Below are 17,958 nucleotides of genomic sequence, written 5' to 3' on the forward strand. Positions count from 1 at the left end.
CATTTTGAAAAATAAAAAGAAAATTGAAAAGAAAAGCATAAGAGAGGAAGGGGGCAGCGGGGGCCTCACCTTACAAGGTATTACGTTAACTGTTAATTAATAGTTGATTGTTGTAATTAAAGCAGTTGCTGTCATGAGGTGAAATTATATGATCAAACTAATATTATACCACATGTGTTACACGGGTTCATTATCGTATACCTATTAATATTTTTATGAGAACTATTCACATTTTTAACAATAATTTTTCTTATTAATAAAAATAGATGATTTATTTTTAAAAATAAATTATCAAAACAATAATCTTAAATCATATTTATAAATGATTCAATAAAAATTTTGTAACTAAGTTTCTTATACATTATGAATTATACATCGATCAATGATCAATATACTGATTCATCACAAATATCTTATAATTTTGCTCTAAAAATATTGTTTTGTGAGATTATAATTTTCAAATGTTAGTTTTTTTTAATGAATCATAAGCTTATAGAATTTGTGATAAATTTTAATTTTTCAAATAACCTTAATTTCATTAAATTAGTGGCTTGTAATAATCTTCATCTTTTTTGAAAATTACATAAATAAAAATTAATTGTTTCTTTTAGAGTCCTATCTTTGTTATCATAAATTACATGATTTTATTTAGATTTTTTAAATAAAAAACTCTCTTTAAACTCATTTAATTAATTAATTAATTAATTATCCCGTTGGTAATTTGAACATTTTAAATTTGAATTTTTTATATTTATGAAATTATGCAATTGTCATTTATATATACCAACTCCTAACTCATATATATATATATATGTATATATAATCTATATATTAAATTCTATATAGAAACTGATTTTTACGTTTACTATCACTTCTTATAAGATAATTTTCTAAATTACATCAGTCTGAGAAGCTTTCTCATATATATTTTACTATATATAGATAAATGGATATATGAATACTATAATTAAAATATATTTTATAATTAAATAAATAATCTCAAATTATATCAGAATCTTGACCTTAATTGAAGAAAAATGTACGGTGGTTAAAATAATGGAAACATATCATTTTTTTGGCATTTTATGTTTCAAATTTAATAAGAATAAGAAAATTTTATGAAAATTAATTGATAAATAAAGTAAATTGATATTTCTAACTCTATTAAATATGGGCCTACTAATTACTTGTAGGAGTCAATTTTACTATATACTAGTATTATATCCCTCGCGTTGCACAAGTTAATTATCGTACACATATTAATATATTTTATGAGAACTATTCACATTTTTAACAATAATTTTTCTTATTAGTAAAAATAAATAATTAACTTGAAACTTGAAACTTAAAACAATAATCTTCAATAATTTCAGATTAAAATAAATGATTAAATAAAAATTTTGTAACTAATTTTATTATACAATATGAATTACATTTCTTTATATTTCTAATTATGAAAAATAATTGATAAGTAAAACAAATTGGTATTTCAAACCATATTAAATATAGGCTTATTAATTACTCGTAAGAGTCAATTTTACTATATATATGGATTTCCTTATACAATATGAATTATATTTCTTGATATTTCTAATTATGAAAAATAATTGATAAGTAAAGCAAATTGATATTTCTAACCATATTAATTGCTTGTAGGAGTCAATTTTACTATATATATGGATATGGGTTGTGAAAAATAACTAATTTACTTCTTGTTATGAAAAATAATTGATAAGTAGAGCAAATTGATATTTCTAACCATACCAAATATAGGTCGATTAATTGTTTGTAGGAGTCAATTTTACTATATATATGTGTGTGTGTGTGGATGGATGGATGGATGTCTTGAGAGTATACTAAAATGCAATGCCCTTGCCCAGTAATCAAGAAATTCTAGATTCGATATTTGTTGAGACTACTCATACCCCGTTTATTAGTAATTATGTTTTTTATTTCATTGTATTTTTCTCATGAGTCTCCCTTGTAATTGAATATCTAGAGGGCCGTGCAGGCCACAAATTATGATGCAACAGTAAATTAGAGCCGAAAAGAATAACGAGGGCATATGTGATCTCATCGAAAAGAATAACGAGGCACTTGTGATTGGTTAAGAGAAATATGAGAAATAAAAAAATTTAGCATTCAATTTAATATGAATATGAACCAGGTTTGAATCTGCACTTCACAGAGGCAAAATATTAAATTTATTATGTTAAATTTCTAATGCAACCATGTTTTGATCCAATTATATGTTTATATATGTTTTCAAATATGCACGCCATTTATACGACTATAATTATTATTTATATTCAATCTTATTTAGTAAATGTAATTGTTACATTTTTCCATGTCCATATCTTCTTCATGTGTCGTCAAAATATTTTATTAAATTATATGCTATACTTTTATAAGCACGTTCTTATGTTTTATTGAGATATGAAATCTTACCCACTTAATATAATTATGCTAAGGCGAAAATAGACCAAATGAAAAAGTTATGGGGAAAAAAAAAAGAAAGAAAGAACAAGAATCAGAGTTGACTGTTAGCCAAACAGATACGTGCTTAATAATTGCACATTTTGAATGATAAATGAAATATTTTTCCTATCTTTGCATATCTTCAGCATGCTCATATTATCAGACATATATATTCCTTGTCCCAAAAGAAATATGCATATTATTATATTATATGACTTTATTTAGTAAGGAAAAGGACTTCCCTTGATTCTCTAACATCATTGCCCAACATTTTTCCTGCTTGGCATGCCGGAAGAAATACTAAACGATTAACATCCATCGTTACGACATTTTCTCTTTATCGTTTTTCTTCTAATGCTTTAAGATAATTAATATTATAAGATTTTGATTCTTATAGTTATTAAAAAAAAGTTTATTACTATATAGGGGGTGCGTATTTGAGTTTTTAATGAGTTCCTGGAGACAATAATGAGTTCCAGGAGATTTCAAAAAAGAAAGAAGCAAGGATTTTGGATCAAACATATGTAATAATCGGGGAACTCGAGGCCCAGTAAATAAAACTAGGAGCTCTACAAGTAATATATAGCTGTGCGGATCTCCATGGTCGCCACCTGCAGAACTTGTCATAGGAATCAATGTTCGGTCACCCGAACATGGGATTAGTTATCCCCATTAGTTTTCCAATTATCATCTGTGATAGTAGCAGTACCTATAACTTGAAGACTCAAGTTAGAAGTTCCCATCTTTGAATGGAGCCGTAATGTACACAGTGTAAGTGGGTGTTAACAGTTGCGCTATCGGATAACGATGCCGTGGGAATAAGCTAATACAATATCGAACAACTTGAAGTCAAACATCCACTGAATGCGTCATTACTGAGATGGTGTGATGAGTGCGTAACTTCGAAGAATTCGTGTTAATGGACTTGATTCAATAAAGTACTGTCTCTGTTTATGTAGTAACATAAAAGACATTATTATCCGATTCAAACATAAATTGCTTCACCTCATCATAATAATCAAAAGCCAAGTATGCTTTCCGGTACTGATCCAAGCTTAAATGGGGTAACGAGCGAGGAATCTGTCAAACATTGCCAGCGTTTGCTTGGGCTTGTACTCCGGCGCCGTGTGCCCAGCACCCTGCAATGCAGAACATAAACCATACAGCACATTCGATCATATTTGAGATCTGTTTGGAAAGTCTCCAGCAAATCTTGTGTCAAATCGAACTATCCCTTCCATAATTTTCAGCAGGGCAATTCAGGAGGTAAGTCAGTCAAGCAAAATAGGGCGTCGGTTTTCTTACCTTGACGGTCACGTAGGTCAGCCGGAAATGGTCGTTCATGAACTTCACTTGGTAGCTACGTAACAGAAGAATTACATAAAAGTTAATTAGGTCAATTGTGAATGTAAGAACTGCGAGTCTGCGTGAGGTCCATGAGATCATCATACAGTATATGAGGGATCATTTATAGTGATTCTTTACATACCCTGCAATTTGTCCATCTAGGTACCACGCCCTCCACTGATCGAACACAGCCACACCCAGGGACTTTATCCAGCCCAGCGTACCAATCCACGGACGAGATATGTCATGATCACCACTGCAAGTAAAGATTAAGAACGAACTTCTTTTGGTATCTTGCTGAAATGTCCAAGTAAGTTTTGACCATCCACGCAATGTTGGCCTAATTGTTCGTACTGAATTTTTTTTGTGTTTGTATGAACCGACTAATTGAATCACAAAGACGAACCAGTCAAGAGTAAGTGATTGGACGGTAAACTGTGTTACCTATATACAAGAGCACGGAGACCCGTAGCAGAGAGATTCCTATGGTATGAAACAACACTGCTCAGCTCTTGTGTATAGTATGGAAAGGATCTGGGGCACCTGCTCCAGTTCTCCACAGTCCCCTGATTAGAGTAGTTTCTTGAATGGTTAGTATTTTCAACAGATGTCGGAATGATCAGATATATATCGAATATGATGACCAATCAATTCCCAAGGCTCCTCGTTTCATTTTTCCATGTCCCATTCTAGTTCTGCAAAAATCTATTGACCGTCACATCGAGGAGTAGTGAAAACTTACCGGTCGAACATTAAGAGCATCTTGGACAGTTTTGTCATTCATCCACTTGTATGAAAACACATAATGGTAGCCCTGCATAAGTTCGATCAGAGTTCAGATTTGTATAGGGGAAAATTGGGAATGTGGAAGAGAACGATGAGGCTGCAACGGAGGAGTTGAACAATAATCTTACCCGGCATTTCAACGGCGGGGGTGGAAGATCATTTGACTGGAGGTGGGTCACAATTTCAGCTTCTTGAACCCTCATGTCCCATTCCAATTTTTCCGGCTTCTTAGGCGTCGCGAATGCACATTGTGGTTCCAAGATCTGGCAGAGGTTTATTTGAAGAAGGCACTGCAGCAACAACAGACGATGATGAACAGGTCGGTCGATCCTTTTATAAACTAAACGAAAACTATATGGAACGAAACCGGGAAAAAATTGTCCCCGTACATCCATGATGGTGGAAATCGTGGTCACACACTCCGTGTTGTTCTCATTTATATCTACGTAGTTGCCTCCACAGTACTCTTTGGCATCCTGAGGAAGGATAAAATATATTCAGGGACCGAACATATGACCAACGAATTATAACATTTGAGATCATTAGCCGCAAAAAACTGGAAGATATATATCGTACCCTATAGTATTCATCGGAGATGAGGTTCACTCGATGAACATATGGGATCCTTGAATTCTGATCGGTGTAGTCATCGGTCACTGGGTTCCCAAGGATGTATCCCTAGATTGAAATAATAACGCGATCTGAGTTCAAATAATTATAAATTTTCCCCCCTTTTTGTTGATATGAGCTATGGAATTAGAGAATGTCACGAATACATATACCTGGAGTGCAATCTTGGGCGTCAAACCAGCCTCCAAGCCTGCAAATAAGGACCACATTTTTCGCCATATTAGAATTTTTCAATTAAAAGCAAAAAAAGATTTATTAAGATAAAAATTGGAAAAAGTTCCAAGTGATCAAGATTAGAGTAATAGACTGTGTGTTACCTTCCAAAATGTGTGTTACAACAAGAGGAACGATGATACCGGAATACGAATCACCCCCAATGTAAAGTTCATTCCCGAGGAATTGCGGGTGATTGATCAGCCACTGTGCCACGAATTAAGCGCAAAATGATCATCTTACTAAGCAATTGATTTCAATGAGACTTGATGATACATGAAACCGACTGGCTCGACCCAAGGAATTCTATATGTTCAGCCGCTTTTCTTTAGATAAATGGGTGCTACTGACTGACCTTTCTGAGGAAAGTATAAGCATCCTTTGCTGCCTTAGTATCAGAGGAGTTTCTTGCCTCGAGCGTAGTTGCATACGAGAATCCCGCTTCAACGGGTTGATCGATGAAAATTATATTTGCAACCTTAAAAACAAAGAGACGTCATATTTTTCTCTTCAGGGATATAAATAGCAGCAGCATAGCAGCTTGTAAAATCAAGAATATGAATTTTATGTGTTTACCTCGGTCCATGCGTACTTGTTTATGACAAGTGATGGTAAGCCTCCGGTGTAGTGCGTGTAATTGAACGTGAGCGGACCTGCAATGGAGTTTAAAGGGCACACATTTTCGAGCCTACGAGTCCATTGATAATGAAAGCCCAGTGAAAGGGGAGGAAAACGAATGGTACTGACCGATCTCATAAGCGAGGGCGGAGAAGCCGGAGCAACCAGGGCCGCCGGTGAACCAGAGCATCAGCGGATCAGCAGTAGGGTCCCTCTGCGACTCTATGAAGTAGTAAAAAAGCTCCACATCCTCCATATCCCCGACCGAGATATATCTGCCAACAAAATAAAAAAGCAGCACCAAAGTTTTAGATTGATCTGGACATGATTTGATTTGAGTAGTCTAGCTATTAATTTCTGCCAGGTTAATATTAGACGGTCTCAATAGAATTCATATGTTGTCGGTCTGATACGGGTCCAGGACAAGTAATTCCACCGTCATCCTATATTGACATAAATGTACATTCTTCTCCCGCTGGAAAAGAAAAATGAGCATTTTGTTCAGCGAGAAAACCATATGGTCACCCCGAAGAGTCGAAGACCGGACACTTCGAAGATCAAATGGTTCAAGGAGAAAGACTAGCTCTACGACCAAGCCACTTCGAAGACAATTCCTAGTCAGGCTTGGAGATTCTGTCAATGAACAGAGGACCTCCACTTTCCAGAATTTCACCGTTCGCGGTTGGGGGAAGTGACCCGGCAGACTGCCCCGACCCGGTTGAAGAACGGATCTCATAAACTTCCATATATGATAGTCTATAATAAAATCTAGACAAGGAAGGAAGATAGGTGACTGGTGACTAGTTACTTACCCAGTCTCCAGTTTAAAGGGCAGCTTCCCAGGGTACCCGGGAAGAGTCTCCACAATGGACTGGGAAGACGAAGAGGCGGCTGCAACTCCGGCAAAGACCACGATCATAGCGAGAAGACCCATGCATGCGGCGATGATGCACATTCTCGGCCCGAAGCTCTTCCTTGCAGTGAACCCCATTTCTCCTTCCTCAGGTCCCACTCTCTGGGCTTCCGTTGCTTCTCAGAAGATAACCAACGGATAGGAAGACAATTCCCCCCCACGCCCTTCCCGAAAAAACAAAATTCTCGAATTTTATTCTTATGGTGCTGAACCGTTAAATATTGCAGGACTTTATGGCATATTATACGGCTTAAGGATTTTAGGAAACAAAATAGACTGGGAGGCACGCAAGAGTTTGAATCGAAGCAGGTGGGGATTGGCATTCCATTGGCTGGGACTGAAAGTTAGGTGTAGTATTCAGTGTTTGGTTTGGTCCTCACCTCAACTTCAAAGCCATGAAGGGGCATGCAGTTTTCTCTTCTGTTTCTTATCATATTTCCGGCTGGTATCTAGAACCCTATCGGCCCCTACTAAAATCTTGGTTTGAGCCGCACAGGTTCACTAGCGGTAAAACTCTCTCAATTATGGATTTTCTCTATTTACAATACTCGAACTCGAAACCTTATTCAAGAGGAACATATATCGAATCACCTAAACCAAGCTACGTTGGTTATTTCTTGTTAAAATTATGTTAGTTTTCCATCTGATATTGATGCAATTTGAAAGCCTCAAGACATGTTTTTCACGCCCGTGCATCGGTTTCAACGACCATTCTTGAATTAATTACCTTCAGTTATATAGATGTGAGTCAGGTGCTAGCGAGCTACTTTAGCCAGTATTGGAGACGACCAAACAGTATCGCATTGTAGTATTAGTTATCCGAAACCCGGTTCATTTCGCTCATGCCGTACTTCAATTATTGTTGTTGTCCTTGCTTGCGAAATCCATCGCAGCTGCTTTTTATCAATCAAAATTGATGGTTGCTTCCCAACATGGAGCCTCTTTTGCCAACATTTTGCATTGGAGCCAATGGACCAGTTGGTCGGGGTGAAAGGTCGTGTATTCAATGCGAGGATATGTGAGTTGTCACTGACATTGTAAACCGAAAATATTCTCCCGCATGGCTTTGCAGGGATTCGAATTTAGTTCTCTAGCAAAAGATTCGTGCTGTTCAACCTCTAGATCAACCCTATCAGGTTGAATTAACGAATGTGATGAAGTTTAAGAGCACGGGCCACCCAATGATCTATGAGATGGTATTGACCTTCTTGTTGTCGCCACCAGTCTTTCTATGCGTGTTTTGGAGGGGAGAAAATAGTGATTAGATGATACTGATGACAAATTATTACATTATTAATTACGAGAAATTAAATAATTGTAAATGTGACTTTATCACTTCTAATTACTATTATTGAAATATTTCGTCTTATTTAATATATATGGGGTATGGACCCAAGTCCTACCAATCCTTCTCCAAGCAGAAACATTATAGACCATCTGGGAGTACAGATTTAGGTATAACTTAATATAATTAAAGCTAATTCTTGCCATGATTAGGTAATGTGATTTGAGAAGTGCCTCGATACTGTTCTAGTTATTTTAGTCGGACGTGGTCTGGCCGCACATGATCATGATGTTTCTTGCAGACGGCTATATTACAATTATCCATTACCTTTCACGGGGAAAAATATCTACCAGCCTAATTAATAGCCGGGAACGTTTTGGATAAACATTACAAAACATAACTTCAGATTGATTGATTGATCGATCAATTTTTTTTTTTTAATTTGGTGAATCGATTGATCAATTGTTAACTTGAAACTTGAAAGCAGAAATGGGGAGAGAGATTAGCGTTATAGTAATCCTCATGTTCACGTGATTCAAAGAAATGGCGGGACAAATGTAAGTTAGTTTAAAGCGGTTTGATGCTTATTTCCTTAAATAAAGTCTCGACTTTAAGTTTTGTGAATGGAGAATATTCATTCATGTTGGGAGAGCTTTTTCCCCGTACCGATCAGACTCGAATTGAATTAGTTGGGAGCCATTGGACTTCGGATAGTGATACCACGGCACACATTAAAAAAAAAAAAGGAAAGAAAGAAAGAAATGAATGGAAAATCCAACGAGCGTTGAACTGATACTCAAGAGGGGGGACTCTTTTTTTTTTTTTTGGGTGAAAACTAAAGTTCAGTCATAAAAGAATCATGCAACAAAATATCCAATATCTCTATATAAGTCATTTTACACGCTCCGCATTAGCGAATTAATCTGTCTCTTGAATTTATAAGGAATTTATTTGGACAAACTCTGAACACCCCTCATATTATATTTAAGAAAAGGCTCGATATACCAATGTGCCATTATTCACCATCACTGACATGTAATCTTTTATTTATCATAATAGACATATAGTTCTTTTTTAAAAATGGCTGTTTTATTTTAACCTACATTTAAGACATATCTATAATATTACATTATATAGTCTTCTCTGCACATCCAAAAACAAATATTTAATATTACTATGTTTAACTCTAAATACTTAGTTAATTTTTTATGACGAAAGATTCATGTGGATTTGATTGTGCATAGAAAAAAACGAATTGATAGAACATAACAACCCATTAACAGGATTTAATAAGATCTGGTGCAAGCATTCATCTAGCTATTCATGTTAAGAAATCAACACAAACTCTTCAATAAGGAAATGCCTAGAACGATCTAGAAAAGTCTAGGATATAGGACTAGATATTTCTAGGAGAATAGTATAAGGATCATTATGTAATTATTTAGAAATATCTAGGGAGAAATAAAAAGAAAAATCTGGAGGATAGGAGAAATAGGAAGCAATTGAGGCGGTGAACAGGTTGCGGTGGAAATCCACCGACCTATACATGTTTGTGTGTGTGTGTGTGTGTGTAGGATATGCATGTATGTGTATAAGCACACACACATCTGCACATAATATAAGCAATCAAGCATACACGCGAGAGAGTGGCAGTGAGTGAGAGTAAGAGTGAGGTGAGTGATTGTCCTCCAAGTGAGTAAAAGAGTGTGTGTGGGTGAGTGTGTGTACATTTGTGTAAGTATATTTCGAGATTAATAAAAGTTTGTTGTTCGGTCCATCACCCCCGAGCCAAAGTATACTAGTTAGCACTCGGGGGAGCTCATACAATTGGTATTGGAGCACCTACAAGTCATTCTTCATAAGGTATGATCAATAGCATGTATGTACAGTGCCATACACTGAATGTATAAATTAATTTTTTCAACATTTTTTCCATAATTAGTTATCGATAATTTATATTTTAAAGATAATAGAAACAAAAACTTATGCCCGAAACGAAGTGCGGGCCCTTCCACTAGAAAATGTATTTTATTCATGTGTAAGGGCGGCCCCCCAATCCTTCATTCCAGAAAATTTTGCTTGTGGGTCAATAATTTGCAGCGCTTTGAAATGAAGGTTTATCTACCAAATGGAAGAGGGTGCATCTACTGTATCACAGGTGTACCTATTATCAGGATTTATTTAAGAAACACGTTGTATGATTTAATGTTCGTTTATTCATTTGCTGAAAAAAATAATACCAATTGTAACTAATTCACTTTAATCTCCACCGAAAGTCTAGCTATGAACAGAAATCCGCGCTTCCTTTCTCATAGAAAACTTGCTTTTTATGAATATAAACATAAGCTTCTCGTGAAATTTATGCCGATAGAAGTCAACTCATGATAAAATTGAGAAAATATTAGATGGCTGTGACTCATCGGGGTGACGCCATCAACTTCCTATCTCAAGTAAAGATCGAGAATAGGCGAGCTTATGAACACCAGAAATGGTGTGCCATATATGCTCCGGCTAAAAATCTCAGATGAGTTAAATGTTTATTCCCGATAGGAATGGCTCATATATCTCAATATCATTCTTGCAAATTTCTAATTTTAAAGAGCTTTCGTTTCAGGACGTGAATGTATTTGAAGAACGCTAAAGTGCCATGAGCAATAATATGAAAAAAAAAAATTTGAAGCTTTCTGAAGAAATTGTTGGAAAATAATATGATTGAGTGCGCGCGTGAACACTCGGACTGTGGGCGTAAATAATAATATATGATTGAGTGAGTGCTTAAATAATATGAAATTATTTATTAGGCGGTGGGCCGCCAGGAACAATTGACGGCTTCCTGTTGGCCGTCGTTTGACGGTTAGCTCGTGCGACGCGGAAATTTAGCCGGACAACTAATAATATATTTTTTTTGGGTCGAGTTTTAGATTTTTCCCCCAAGAAAAAAAATATATTAATTTCCATTCAGCAATCCCTATATATATATTACGGACCGCGTGGTAAACATAATTCTGAATCAAATGAGTAAAATGTAAAATTGGTCGAACTCATTATATCATCCTATCCCTATTAGCTTATAATTGAAAAAAGAAAATTAGGAAAAAGGAAATGAAAATTGGACGGATGAAAGTTCGAAGGGGACCAACATAAGTTAGTTTGAATGGTTCGAAACTTGTTTTCTTAAATAAGATCTTGTGTTTCAGTCTTGTGAATGGAGAAACATTCTTGATTGGAAGAACTTTAACTCCTAATGGGTTGATCCAGCTCGGATTGAATTAATTGGGGTTAGTTGGATTTTCGAATATTATAATACACACCGAAGAAAAAAAAAAGAATGTTGGAAGGGAGAGTGTGTGAGAGGAAATAGGGTAAACTGTGTATTTATATTGATGCAATTTCAATTATAACCCTGATCATGTGGCTATTATTAAAAATGATCACTAAGTTAAGAATTTAAGATTATTAAATCATCTGAATAAATTTTAAATTTTACCTAAACTAAATTTACTTTAGTTTATTGAATTATAATTATAATCTTAATTTTTTTTAAAAAAAGGTATGCTTTCTCTAACCTTATATTCGACAAGTACATCTTCTTATTATATGTAATTAGATATTTGGCATAAATACCGATATCCTAATATCGATCTCCCATGAACCTCAATAAATACCGATCCAGATACCCCTAAATCCAAAGTTCCATTATCTCTACTTTTCCTATACACTCTCTCATTTAAGTATTGGAGAGCGTCATTGGGATTCCCTCCCCTTCTTCACTTTTTTGCAGGTCGATCATGGAAGCTCTAGGCTCGTGGCTTGCACGTGATTATTACCAAAATTTTCAGATCTCAACAAAATCCATAGTAATTAATTAAACTAGTGCCCGCCCTGCGTGATGCTGCGAGCTAGAAACTTTTCTTCAATTTTTTGATTCATCATATTGATTTTGTGTAATAATCAATACAATGCGTAACTGAAACTAATAATAAAAATATGACCTCTCGTTAATAGTAAATAATCTTTATTTTCAAGATGTTATCATGTTATCATATTGATACGTATATCATATTGGACAAAAGAGGAAAATAAGAAAAAGGGAGACTGCACTCATAAATTAAAATTTTAAAAAATTACATATATTGTAATTTGTGTATCTAGTCCTTCTAGTACAAGGTTTTTTTAAAAAAATTTCTCTATTAAAGTTGGGACAAAAGTATTTTTTGGAATTAGTTGGCTATAACGATCAAATCAATTTGGCCTAACATGTCAATCGGATTTACATGGTACCTTATTCGGATCATATTTGAAACACTAAAAGTCGTAACTTTTGGCCTAACGATCAGATACTTTGGCGTAATGCATTGATTGAATTACATTGACTCTATTGGGGTCAGACCTAAAAATGCTAAAAGGGCATAACGCATCGACCTTACGATCAATAACATGTGATCAGATTACGTGGTATCTTATTCATATACGATTTGGAAGCCCTAAAAGGGGAGGGGATTTTAAAAATGAAAATTACAAAAAATGATTAAAAAAAAAAGATTATGATCGGATCATTTAGTGTTACACATCAACCGAATAACGTGGTACCTTATTCGTTGTAGCTAGACATGGTAATTCATGTATTCGAATTATTTGTTGGCGTGGGAAATAACAAGATCCTCTCTGTTGTCATTCATTAGCCACCAGTCTTGCGTAAACGCAACATATCATAATGAGGTAGCGAGGTAGCTGCCTAGCAAATGCGAGTAGATAAAGTAAAGCGTAAAATATCACAGAAAATTCAGAACAAATAGTTGAGAAAATCCTCCTACGATTCCATGCGAATACAACATATATGCTTATCGAGGAAAAATTATTGCCTCAATTAATCGTTCTCATCTTCTGATCGAAACTTATTACCGACCGCCAATGACTATATCAATGGATATCACCGATCGAACAAGGGTTTGCTATAAATAGCCCTTCGAAGTACATCAGATTATTTTCCTCAATCTCATCAATTCCGAGAAATTATAAATCAAAATTACCGGCTATGATGAGACCATAGCTAGAGGGCTGATCTATCTCAAAACTTCCTTTGAGTTTACAAAGGATAGTAGTGAATCCAACGGTCGTACATCATGTAGCATTCCTTGCGTTTGTACTCCGGCGGTGAGTGACCAGATCCCTTTTTTCACCAAAAAAAAATGATAATTAGCTATGGAATATCTAAAATTTATTAATTAAAATGAATTATTAGCAGAAGAAAAGGGCGTTACATAATCGAAAATTCATCCAAATATGTTTGTTCCCCCCCCCCCCCCCCCCCCCCCCCCCCCCCCCCCCCCCCCCCCTGAATTCATCCAAATATGTGCGTACATACATATGTGCTTTCGAATTTCATGATAATACATATAGTCCTATTTTTCTCAAACATACGCCAAACATAAGCACAGACTAATTATTACTCAAAAAAAAAAGAGAGAGTAGAAAATAAAAGCTCGTGTTAGTATTTTGCTAAACTTAATAATAATGTCATCTATGACATAGAGTGATAAAATTCCATGTTCTTACCTTGAGAGTTGCATATGTAAGCCGAGCTCCTTCGTTTGTGTACTTGACCGTGTACCTAATTAATGGAAGTCAATCAATGAAATATTATCATGCAAGTATATCAATATACAAGAAAACTCAATTTTCTCTTCTTTTTTTTTTTAAAGAACCATTATGAAAGACATTGTTAACCTAATTTGGGTGATTAAGCATTTAAAATTACTGTCTCTCCCAATAAGTGCAGTTCGTAAGATTTAAAACTTGTGTTCCCCTTATTACGGAAATTAATACTGCTTATTCAATCAATAGGTTGTTAGTAAAAAATAAAAAAATCAAGGTGAAAATTAAATATTGAGAAAAGAATCGCAATAATGTTCAGATAAAAGCAATTTCGTTTTGAAAATTACTGCATATGGATATGAACTCACCCTGCGACTTGACCGTCAACAAACCATGGCCTCCAGCTGAAGTCGGTCGTAAGATTGAGACGTTTTATCCAGGTTTCGACAGCAAGGTGCGGTATAACCATGTCGTGATCACCACTGTCGTGAAAAAACAAAAAAAAACAAAATAACAAAATAAGCAAAAGTCAGGTTTAGCGACCGAAATTTACCCCTAGCACGTAGCTGGGGAGTCGGCATTTATCCATAAATGTTGAACGTAAGGGAAACTCATACCTGAAAACCAGGACTTGCATGCCTCTGGCCATGAGGTTCTTATGGTATTCCACGACAGTGTTTACGTTAACTGTGTAATCTAAGGTCACATTGCACCTGAAAACTTCTCCAACAATTGTTCCCTAAAACATTCCGATAGATGGGGCAAAAAAAATTACTTTCACCTAATGAAATTGATGTTAATTAAAAAATGAAATTCCCATCTAATTAATATAAACAATTTAATTGATCACAATTTTCCTTCGAGTCTTGAGAGATCAATTTGCTTACAGGGCGAACATGAAGAGCTGCTTGCACGCTTGGATAAGTGAGCCATATATCAATGAGCAAATAATTGAAATTCTGCCCAATTTAAATCAGCAGAAAAATCAGAAAGAAGGCCCAGTAATTAATAATTATAAATAACTATACAGCATAATAATACGTAACAAAAGTGGCTGATTAAGAATCATAAGGTCCTGAAATCAATTTTCGTCAGTGAAATTTCCGTTCCTTTTATTTAGCTTTCGTTATTGTATCAGACCATAAATTTCTCGGTATAACCAGAAAAGAAGAAAAAATGATACTTGCCCTGCACCATAGATCACGAGGCCTGGGGAAAGAGACAAGGTAATCCTTGGTGAATTCCTGGAGGGCTCGCCGGTGCTTTGCGCTCGCCGCGGACTTGAAGGCTTCATGCGACTCCGGCGACAGGAACGCACAGTATGGCTCTAGTATGTTCTGCCGGTTGATCAGCTCAATGCACTGCCCAAATTTCCCACATACAATCAAAAAATTGAAACCAAAGTTATGTAATAAGAAATTAATCAATTTGGTAGCGGGGCGACTAATTCATGATTTAAGATTATCATTAATTAATTAATCAACTAATGTATATCGAATCACATTTTGGCTCGGTAGCATATCCAAACTCGTCACTCTTTGTATGTCTTTTTTTTCCTGAATAAAAGGTTGGGTCGGGTTATTAGTCCGCTATGGCTTCACAACTAAGGGAACTTAACCGTCACGGAATGTTCCTTTCACTATAACTCGATGAAACTTTAGCCCAACTTAGTCACCGCAGTCCCACCAACACACTAATGGATTAAGTCCAAGGCTCACTGGATCAATGATTATGGGCCAGCCACCGCCATCCCACAATACATCCACATAATGGCGAGCTCTACGTCCTCAGTAACGTTCAAACTCGTGATGTTCAAGTGAAATGCTTGGAGCTTAACCACTAGATCACCGTGTTGGTGGTAGTCGCTCTTTGTATGTCATAACATGCAACAGAATGCCGCTGCGAAATGTATATGCATGTCAGAAGGGTAGAATTTCGTCTGTGAATTACTGCATACCTCGTTTACGGCAGCGAGATCCTCTGTGCAATTTGCGCTCGTCGACTCCACATAATAATCATTGCAGCTCGTTTTCACAGCCTAAAACCATTATTATTATACACAAAAATGCAATAAGCGCCCCCTTGTAACCAAAATAAAACATTATTATCTATCAAAATTTTGAATGGATTTTTTAATAATTCGAAATAAACTAAATAAATTATATATATGTTTAACCTTGTACAATGCGTCTGATATGAGAGTCATCCGGTGAGCGAACGGAATCTTCGAATTGGTTTCGACGTCTGTGTCGGTGTGGGGGCAGCTAAGTACATATCCCTGAAATTATCCGATCATTAATCAAACGTAATTATTACAATTAGAAAAAGATAATAACTTCCTAAAATTGATTGAACTGAGCAATTATATCATATAAATCTTACTTTAAGACGTACGAGCGGTGTGATTAAGGCTTCATTTCCTGCAAAATCCAAAAAGATTTTTTTTTTTCCCTTAACCTTGTTTAATGATATATATATATATATAATAATCAGGAGAAATTAAATTGAATCATCTCTTATTAGCCTTAGAAGAGCAGGACCAACTCACCCTGCAGAATGTTTTGGGCGAGCATCGGAGTGATTATACCGGCATACGAATCGCTCGCGATAAAGAAGGGGTTTGACTGGAAGCTCGGGTATTCAATCAGCCACTGCATTACAAAGCGAAAGTATGTACAGACATGTCAAAACCAGTATGTGCAAGTACTTAGGCCGTAGCACAATCGAGCCCGATGGACTCTTCATAATAATTTATCAAAACATACGGTTACGGTTTCCGATACTTATTACTAATTATGAGATCACTCACCTTTCTTACGAAGATATGGATTTGCTGAGCTGTTAATGAATCATCGGAGCTGTAAGATGCTGCTGTTGTTGCATAACTGAACCCGGCGCCGACTGGTGCATCCAAGTATATAATGTTGGATGTCTAAAACAAATAAACAAAAAATAAATTCAAAAATCGTTAATTAGCCAATAAATAAAATGAAACAAAAAAGGCGGCATTTTAATGGAATTTAAAAAAAATATTGTAATTAGAGAGCTAATTAATTAAATTTCGATTACCTTGGTCCATGCATTAGGCTCATTGAGTAAAGTGGGCAATCCTCCAGTGTAATCGGAGAGATTAAATTTCAATGGCCCTGGGAAGAAACGCGCATATAAATAAATATTAGCATGCAACCGGCTACTGCCCCGTATTCACCCAAAATAAATAATAAATAATAAATAATAAAAAGAGCATACAACCGATCGCGTGCGTGCATTTAAACATGGCATCAATGTACGATTTCACAAACTTATAAGTTTCATCATTGTTGATGAGTGTATTCAGGGATGTTAATGTACCAGTTTGGAATATGAAACCATTCAGGCCTGTGCAACCCGGGCCTCCATTCATGTACAGCAGAACCGGGTCGGATGCTGGCTTCCCTTGCGAGTGAACGAAGTAGTAGAAAAACTCGACCTCTCCCACACTTATGTACCTATAGGTAGGATTTCATAGTGAAATCATCATGAACTTCATTGCCCAAAATGTCGGAGTGTGAGAAAGAATCCACTGAACCAATAAAGAGCCGAGGGATTTCAAGAAAATGAATGTGTCGAGCTGTCTTAGCATAATGCCCAACTTGCATCGTTTCATGAAGTAAGGAACATCTAACATTTATCTAAAATTTCTGGTTTTTTCGAGTATTACAAGTAATGAACAGTGTGCACGCATTTACCCGGTCTCGAGAGTGAAAGGCAGTGGACCGGGGTACCCCGGGAGTGTCTTGACGATGTTGCCCGCAAATGCAGACCCGAAAAGTGAAAGAAGAAGCAGAGGAAAGAAGGAGAGGGCGGTGTTTCGTTTGGCTGAAGAAGAAGAAGAAGAAGCCATTGTCTTCCGAGGAAAGACTGGAGTCTAAATTAGGAAATAACCAAGTGCAAGGAAAAATGTGTGTGTATATATACACACATATACAGACGCACTCTCACAAACAAAATTATTCTAATTAATTAAATTTTTAAAGGTGGGATCTACCGAAAAAATAAAAATAGGAAAATCTACCGATCGAAAAAATTAAGTGGGGATTGAAAGTTAGGAGAA

General features: G+C 35.8%; 2 protein-coding genes across 2 annotated transcripts; both read right to left on the reverse strand.

Moving 5' to 3' along the window:
- Positions 1 to 3,367: 3,367 nt before the first annotated feature.
- Positions 3,368 to 7,315, reverse strand: LOC116196027 (serine carboxypeptidase-like 18). The gene is made up of 14 exons (XM_031525534.1): positions 6,885 to 7,315; positions 6,202 to 6,347; positions 6,031 to 6,107; positions 5,810 to 5,932; positions 5,559 to 5,661; positions 5,394 to 5,431; positions 5,188 to 5,289; positions 5,001 to 5,087; positions 4,740 to 4,901; positions 4,568 to 4,639; positions 4,270 to 4,391; positions 3,968 to 4,081; positions 3,784 to 3,838; positions 3,368 to 3,617 (listed from the first exon to the last, which is right to left on the reverse strand). Exons 1-14 carry the CDS (start codon positions 7,061 to 7,063, stop codon positions 3,534 to 3,536), a joined length of 1,464 nt encoding a protein of 487 aa, XP_031381394.1. The 5' UTR covers positions 7,064 to 7,315; the 3' UTR covers positions 3,368 to 3,533.
- Positions 7,316 to 13,023: 5,708 nt separating this feature from the next.
- On the reverse strand, positions 13,024 to 17,793 carry LOC116197666 (serine carboxypeptidase-like 7). Its single transcript, XM_031527860.1, has 14 exons — positions 17,594 to 17,793; positions 17,217 to 17,353; positions 16,935 to 17,011; positions 16,675 to 16,797; positions 16,414 to 16,516; positions 16,248 to 16,285; positions 16,042 to 16,143; positions 15,823 to 15,903; positions 15,053 to 15,226; positions 14,753 to 14,824; positions 14,483 to 14,604; positions 14,234 to 14,347; positions 13,827 to 13,881; positions 13,024 to 13,440 (listed from the first exon to the last, which is right to left on the reverse strand). The coding sequence occupies exons 1-14, from the start codon at positions 17,746 to 17,748 to the stop codon at positions 13,357 to 13,359; spliced, it is 1,437 nt and encodes a 478-aa protein (XP_031383720.1). The 5' UTR covers positions 17,749 to 17,793; the 3' UTR covers positions 13,024 to 13,356.
- Positions 17,794 to 17,958: the final 165 nt, after the last annotated feature.

This window comes from Punica granatum, chromosome 2, assembly GCF_007655135.1.
Source record: "Punica granatum isolate Tunisia-2019 chromosome 2, ASM765513v2, whole genome shotgun sequence".
NCBI classification, from domain to species: Eukaryota; Viridiplantae; Streptophyta; class Magnoliopsida; order Myrtales; family Lythraceae; genus Punica; species Punica granatum.